This window comes from Austrofundulus limnaeus, unplaced genomic scaffold, assembly GCF_001266775.1.
Source record: "Austrofundulus limnaeus strain Quisiro unplaced genomic scaffold, Austrofundulus_limnaeus-1.0 Scaffold221, whole genome shotgun sequence".
Taxonomy (NCBI): Eukaryota; Metazoa; Chordata; class Actinopteri; order Cyprinodontiformes; family Rivulidae; genus Austrofundulus; species Austrofundulus limnaeus.
In genome coordinates, this window is record NW_013952623.1 from 380,285 (window position 1) to 388,478 (window position 8,194).

Consider the following 8,194-nt stretch of genomic DNA (forward strand, 5'->3'; position numbering starts at 1 on the left):
ACAGTACATCCATGGGGCTAAAGCTAACACAAGTCTTCCGAAGTTGTTTAGTTGCATCAAAACCAAAACTAGTCCGTAAAGTTACTGTTATGTCCAGTGCTTCTGGCAAAAAAGAACCAACAACTCTTCAATCTGTTCTCACTGACGAAAATGAAGAGGAAACCTTTCTCTTCCTCTTGGCAGAAAATGGAGGTGGACACCTTTCTCTGATTATCCTGGCAATGAAATCGTCTCTCCATCTCTTTTTGTTTTTCCCAGTTTTTGAAGATAAGACTATTCCCTCGTTTACTTTCCCTTCCTCCAGCCTCCCCGTCAAACTCATTAGTTAGTGGACAGAGCTGCAATTAGCACAAAATAGTTTTCAGGGGAAGACGGTAAAGGAGGAGAGCTGGAAAGACGGAGGTAAACAAGAAAGGGAAGGGTTGAAAGAATACGGTTAGAGAGGCAATAATTAATGAAGCTTCTGTAATTGCTGGGACCTGTTTATGCCAACTTTGGAAAACACACAGATCAACCTTGTATTTCTATCCTTATTAGGTCTGTTCAATGACTTCCACTTATTTCCAGTCATTTGTGTAGCCTAACCCTCACCCTAAACCTAAACCTCCCCAGTACACAACTAACCCTAACACACCCTCAATTCATGCCTTAGTCCTAAACCTAATCCCTAACCCAGAAGTGGAGTTCCACCCCACTGACAAGATGTTTATTTCAGAAAACATACTAAAAAAGGTAACAAAAACCTGGAACACACACACACACACAGAGAGAACAACAACAATCTCCTACTGAATTATGCTCACCTTTTCACAGCAATAAAGATCTGAAATGTTAGCCAACAGTGTTGGCTAATGACACAAGGGCTATTTCCTTCACCCCTAATAAGCCCATAACTCTTCGTTGTCGACAAAAATGTTTTTTCCTGTGTTTGTGTGTCTGTGGGCAAAATAACTCCATGAACCACTAGATGAATTTTAATGACACTTGGAGAAAGTGATCTTTGGATGCACATCTATAACTGATACCCATTTTGAGTCAACTCAACGTACGATGTCTGCCACAGCTAACAGACATCAAAAAACACAAAAATGGCTATAGCTGAATAAATTTTACACATATTGAGCTGAAACTTGGTGTGGTAGTAGCTAAGACTGATTACCAACACATTCTGAGAGTGGACACAATGTGCAAGAACTGCTGTTTAAACAGTTTCCATTAAATATGTGGAGTCAACTCTGTCAGCAAAATATCTCATGAACCACTCTCATTTTAATCAAACTTTTAGGAAATAATCTTTAGATGTACCTTCACCTCTTATTAAATTTTGCATCACCCTAATTAAAGGTGGTTGCCTCAGCCAACTGACATCAGAAAACCCCAAAATAGCTAAAATTCAGTCAGTTTGACATATATTTAGCTAAAATTTGGTGTGGATGTAGCTGTCAGTCATTCACACACTCTGAGCGCTAATACAAGATCTTGCAATATCACATGATACAAGGTTTGACCAAAACGGCTGTATCTCCATCCCTTCTCATCATAAGATGATCTTGGTTTAAACCTCTAGCGTGAAAGGAAGCAGGTGATGTGCATTCTTTCAAGGAATGCTGGGCTTTGCGCTATGCATTCACAAATCTGATATCTATGGCAGAGTCATGAAGACATCTTTAATGAGTCCAAAACACTGAACACTGAACTCAACATCAGAAGTTGAAGTTCTGATGCTGAGTTCGGTTTTGGATAGTTTTCTCAGGTTTGTTACCTCCGCCAAGGGCGAGGTAATGTTTTCGGTCACGTTTGTCTGTCTGTCTGTCTGTTTGTCTGTCTGTCTGTCATTCTGTTGTTCTGTCTGTGGACAACATTACTCAAAAACTTGTGGACGGATTGTCATGACATTTTTACCACATGTGGGTACTGGGCCAAGGAACACACCAATAAATTTTGGTGATGTTCCGGATGCGATGCGGATACAGAAATTTTTTTCTTTTAACACTCTGAGATCGACAAAGCTGTGATGCTTTCACAGGGCTTCTGTAAAAAACAGTGAGCTGGATTGGACAGCACAGACTTCAAACTTTATAAAAGTAATGTTAAAACCACATTTAATGATGAATAATTTTTGCCATAATATGCAATGCATAATATACAGAACGTTTTGTGACCAGGAAGTGCATGACTGCACCATGAAACCTATTTTTCCCATTTCCTCAAACACACCACATTTCCGAAACAACCAATCAAAACAGTTTCTCACTACTAGGCTTGTAAACAGAGAGCTGCCGGGCCTCAAAGCTTGGAGATGGGAGGAGCCAGGAAGCACTTTATAAAGAGAGTCAAACCATTACAAACTCATACAAGGAGATAAAATAGACGTTTTACATGGTGAAATGTGACTGATGAAAACTTAGGAGCTTAATCCAACACCAGTTTGACGATGAATAACGTTGGGTGACGGGTCTGACTCTTTTTTTTTCACATTGGACTCCACCGGGAAGAAATCCCGTGCATACTGCCTGTTTAAATGTTCGCTATGTCAGAACTTATTCGGCAAATGTGTTTCCATCTCTGCTTTTGTGCATTAACTCTTACAGGATGGGGAAAATTGGTCTATGATGAGGTTTGCACTCTCTGAGTGCTTCTAGTTTGAATTATTTTTTAAAGGACAAAATCACTAACTTTTAGACAGGAGGGAGAAAGGATCATGCTTTGGGCTTGTATGAATTTGGAAACATTGTTTCTACAAGAAGACAGTTACATTTTTTCAACAGGCTATATCAAGAGGCAAAAGGTGGGTGTTTTAACATGGCCCTCATAGTTCCTTCACCTAAATAGTATTAATAAAACCAGCCACAAAGCACAAAAAAGCAAATATGAAGAATTACAGGAAGATTAGGCGAAACAAAGAAATGGAACGGAAAGAGGTGATTGCTCATATTGTTAGAGGACACATAGAGCATAAAGGTAGGAAGGAAGGATGAGGAGCAAGAAAGGAGTGAAAAGAGGAAGGAGAGGAGGAGGGAGAGACCTCTGATGGGGGACAAACCAAGGTGGAACTTAGACGATGCTAAATTTGGCAAAAGGAGAAGGCTTGTGTGTGCGTACGTCAGGAGACTTGCTGAATCGGCCATGGTTCCAGTTTCACGCCTCCGAGTTTGACAAAAGCGAAGGAGAAAGGAAGACTGTCCCTAGCCAGTAATGTTTCCTCAGGGCGAACAGATAAAAAGAAGAAGGGAGGCGGAAGGTAAGAAGGGGGACAAAATCAGGGAAGAAAAGGTATATGTACCCTATGCAAAAACACCTTCAGTTTATTGAACACACACAACCTTTTTCTGGTGTCCTTATCAGCATCTACTGATTACAATTACATGTTGTAGCTCTGCGAATTAGCCCTTTAGCTGCAAGTATTTCTATTGATTTCCTACCTTTCAGTCAACCATTAGTTTGCATTCATGACAAGACTTTGTGAGTTGGATCTTAGCTCCTGTTTGCCCTTAACTCTGGGAAAACTGGGTCCCCACATGAAACTTTTTCTACACCCATATGATCAGAAACAATGAAACTTTATTATTTAAGGAGACTAATGTATGATGAAAAAAAAATACCCTTGTAGAATGTGAACAGTACGAATGCTGATTCAGCTTTACCTCGTTTTTCTGTGTTGTATTTTTCTGTACATTTTTTTCTCTGTGTATATCTCTGTATTTATTCTACTTTTTTGTATTCACATTTTAAAATGTTTAGCTTCATTGGTAATAGCTTGCCATAACTGCTGGTTTTTGTAAATTTGATTAGCTTCTGTTGGCTAAAAATGCTAATGTTTTGAGATTTTTTGGCAAGTTTATATACACGTCATACAAGTCAACAGTTTATATCTTTGTCTAACCTGTTTGTTTAAGTTTTAGGCAGGGTTTTAACCATGTTTTTTTATAGTAACTGTGTATTGGAATGTCCTGATGCATCTCAGTAATCCAGGTAGAGGAAATCAAAAAGAAAAAATAAGTAGGTCCTCTGGATGGGTTCTTCTTTAATGAAATGTTTCGTCTCTCCTCCAAGAGACTTCTTCAGTCTGATAAGTTTCAGGTGAACTCAGCCTTATAAGCACTGCCTCCACCTGGACAAACAGGTTAGTCACATGTGAAAGAGGGCCAACGCCTAACAATTGGCTTGATTAGCTCTTTTGTTCATAGAGGGTCATGTGCCCCATCACCTGACCCGTGTCGTGTTATGTGTATGTAGTGAGTGCAAGTGGGGGTTCAAAGTCCCCTTGTTTTTGTTTTTTCCCTCTTTGTGTTGGTATCATTGGGGCCCTGATTCACACCTTTTGCTCACAGAGGGCTGAGTCATACTTGCAATAACAGCGTTGTAGGAGGAGGACAAATGGACACGAAGGCCTCTACCTGTTTAATGGTGGATGGTTTTTCTTCACAAAGATGGCTTCCTTTACTCCTCTCTCAAACCAACGTTTGTGTATTGGAATGTTCAATTAATAGAGTGGTTGACATGACACTCATGCAAAAAAAAAAAATTTCAAAATAATTTCCTAAAAGGGCTATGACTGTGCTATGACTTTTGTTAAAATAAAAAATAAATAAATAAAATTGCACACATTTAAAACAATAGGGATTTTGGCCAGACAAGAGAGAAAACCCAGCTCTTTTTTGAGCTATAGCTTAGACTCAATAGTAAAATCAACATTTATTGCATTTAAGAGAGATTTCTCCTTTAATTGCAACTTTATTGTGGTGGAGGAGTATGTGCGCCTGAATGATGATAATAGACTGCGTGGCTGTGGCAGAGTGGTTATGGAAGTCGTCCTGTAACTTGCGGGCTGCTGATTCGATCTCCCATTCCATCCGTCCTATCCTTGGGTAAGACTCCTGCTTTGCCTGCTGAAGGTGGTCAGAGGGTCTGGTGGCGCCGGTGCATGGCAGCCTCACCTCTATCAGTGTGCCCCAGGGCAGCTGTGGCTACAATGTAGCTTACTGCCACCTAGGGGCATCTAGCAGCCGAGCAGCGCATCTAGCGGCATTGGAGCATTTCGAAGCATTTCGCACGTCTTGAGCATTTTTCCGTGGGTGCGGCACATCCCAAGCGTCCGACGCACGGTTTGGAAAATCTGAACTTTTGCTGCTTAATGCGTCGCATCAACCAATCAGAGAGACTCTGCTCAGTGACGAAATGGTGACGAGCCGGAAACACCAGAAGCCCGGGAAATCGGATCACACAAACAACAGAGGAAAAACTGAAAGTCTGATCTTTTATGATCATTCCAGTGTCCATTATCGTGATAGAAATAAGAAGGATTTTGCCTAATTAGTGAGGAAGTCGGTATGTTTGGTGAGTTATCGAAACTACGGTTAAAAGGCTCCTCCCCTCGAGCGTCTAAAGAAGCGCGTCTACGTTCACATCGAATGCGTCTGTCCTCACAGTCAGGATGCATGCGTTTTGAGATTTTTGGAAGCGTGCAACGCGTTTGGTGTAAACGTAGCATTAGACATCAAAACTTAGTTGTTTTTAGGGCAGCTGTGGCAGAGTGGTTAGGGGAGTCATTCCTCTAATGCAAGAGTTGGCAGTTCAATTCCCAGGTATTCTGTTACACGTCAAAGCGTCCCTGGGTAAGACACTTGCTGCCTCTGATGTGTGTTCTATCAGTATATGAATGTGATTTAAAGCTCTGATTAGTCTCTATAGATTGATTTACCTGTATTAGCTTTGTAGTGAGATCTAAAAGAGTGATGGGTAAATGAGGACACAGGCTGTACTGTAAAACATTTTGAATATCCTGGTTGGTTAGAAAGATGCTATTTAACTACAGTCCATTTAGAATTTTTAACCTGTTGCCAAGTATATCTTTCCCTCCTGTAGGACTTAAGGTTTTCTCTCAAATACCCTACACAAAGTAAAGTTTTTTTACAACTAGTAATAAAACTTTACCAGATGCTCCAACAAGAACGATTTCACAGAACGTGAAGCAAAGCACATCATCCTAACAAGTGAGCAGTTTGATTTCTTGATCCAATATTCTTCACCTCAGAGTGAACCCTTACCCTTTAAACCCTAAAAATACCCATCCTAATGCCCAGCCAAAACAGAACATCTATTTGCATGGGCATGTCTGTTTCCTGTTCATGCGTTTTTACATACACACCTGTGAAAAGCTACCTGACTCTTAATATGCAAAGCACTTGGTATTTATTTTCTCTGCTGCGATCCTTAATGCGTGTTGTGCGCAAAGCTTTACTCCTCCCTCATTTAAGCCTCAGTGTTCATCTCACTGAGCTAAAAAGACAAGTGTGTGTGTGTCAGCGAGAAGGTGTGCGCTAATGGATATCTAAATGCTGCTGATGTTACTTTGCGTAGTTTAAGAGCCCTCGGGTCCCCTTAGACCAATACTGGGTGAGAAAAAAGTGATGGGGTGTGTGGGGGGTGGGGGATGTGACTTTTGCAAATCGCTTTGACAAGGACACCCGCGCCTCGAGCGGCGTCCTCTTTCGCCTCATCGAACACACACACACATTCAAACATCCACACCTCAGCAGAATCGTGAGGTGACTGTTGCGCTCCGAACAGCTGACTTAGAGGACATTTGTGTGTGCTACTTCCTTTTTTTTGTTGTTTAATTTAGAAGCCCTGTGTTCATGTTGTTTCTAGTGTTTCTAGACGGGCTTACCTCAAAGTCGTTGGCCTTGTTGTAGTGCATGTTGAGCGCCCTGAAGAGTTCGGCATCCCGGCTCACCGTCAGCTCCTCAGCCGTCGTCACCCCCTCGTTGATCGCCTGCCGTGCAAACTTCTCCATCTGGATGTAGTAGAACTCTCTGAAGTTGCTGAACCACTTGATCAGCTGGGAGGTGATGCACCGGTTAAACTGTGGGGGGCAAACAGACAGGAGTTTATTTTGCAAGATTCAACAGCTTGATGTTCTCGGTTAGACCTGTACGTGTGTGGTGACTTTCTGGTTGAGCATATCTAAAAACACCTTACTTTTTTGGTGCCATCGAACTGTGTTTAGTTTGAAAGCACCTGTTATTGAACAATAGACTTCCTGGAGCTTTTTTTTATGAGGCCCAAAGTTTTTTCATTGAAGACCATTAAATATAGAAATTCATTTTATTTATTTATTTAGTTTTTGTCATTTTACTTCTTGTTATACTTCCTTTTTATCTGAAGCCTTGTGTCTCCTTATACATCTTTTTTGGGTCTTTGTGGGTCTTCCCTATGTTTCATTGTAAGATTCCTTTTGATTTAATTTACATTGTTTTATTTTTTGTCACTTAAGGTTTCTTTTGTCTGTTTGTCTCCTTATGCATACTCTTCTTTATGCTTCCTTTTTGTCTGCTTTTTTGTCTGTTTATATACTCTTCATGCAATTTTGGCTCATTATGGGTACCTTTTGATGCATCTTTTTGTGCTTTTTCCCCAACTATCCTTTTTCTGTCTGCTCTGCTCCTTTTCGTCTCTTCTTTTTCTTTAAAAATTTCAACTACTATTGAACTCCAGCACTCAGGATTCTGATTTTTTAAGTTTGTATTGATTTGATTCTCAAACCGTAAACGACAGAAGTGTCTTGTCATCACATTTTAATTTTTATGAGTCTGCACTGTTTTATATAAAGGTGATGAGACCCTTGGTTATTTTTTAAAGGAGATCAAAAGGAAAAAAATTGTATAGGTCCTCTGGACGGGTTCTTCTTTAATGAAACATTTCGTCTCTCTTCCAAGAGACTTCTTCCTACAGCGTTCTGTAGAACGTACGTTCTGGAGGTTCTGCATTCTTCCTACAGCGCTGCCATTGGCAGTATCACTCCACCTCCTGTTAACAATAGGTATTAATTAGGTGTGAACGATAGCCATGTGATGTGAGTATCGGTCGCCTGTGAACGATAGCCATGTGATGTGAGTATCAGTCACCTGTGAACGATAGCCATGTGATGTGAGTATCAGTCACCTGTGAACGATAGCCATGTGATGTGTCGGTCGCCTGTGAACTATGGCCAAGTGATGTGAGTATCAGTCACCTGTGAACGATAGCTATGTGATGTGAGTATCAGTCACCTGTGAACGATAGCCATGTGATGTGAGTATCAGTCACCTGTGAACGATAGCCATGTTATGTGGGTATCAGTCACCTGTGAACGATAGCCATGTGATGTGGCCATGTGATGTGAGTATCAGTCACCTGTGAACGATAGCCATGT

The 8,194-nt window shown here is 40.9% G+C and overlaps 1 protein-coding gene across 1 annotated transcript in view; it reads right to left on the bottom strand.

The window, feature by feature from the left end:
• prox1a (prospero homeobox 1a) overlaps nucleotides 1-8,194 on the bottom strand; it is a 78,350-nt gene that overhangs the window by 32,106 nt on the left and 38,050 nt on the right. Inside the window, exon 6 of the mRNA XM_014019441.1 lies at nucleotides 6,671-6,865. Within this exon, the coding sequence (XP_013874895.1) occupies nucleotides 6,671-6,865 (195 nt within the window). The remainder of the gene's footprint in view (nucleotides 1-6,670; nucleotides 6,866-8,194) is intronic.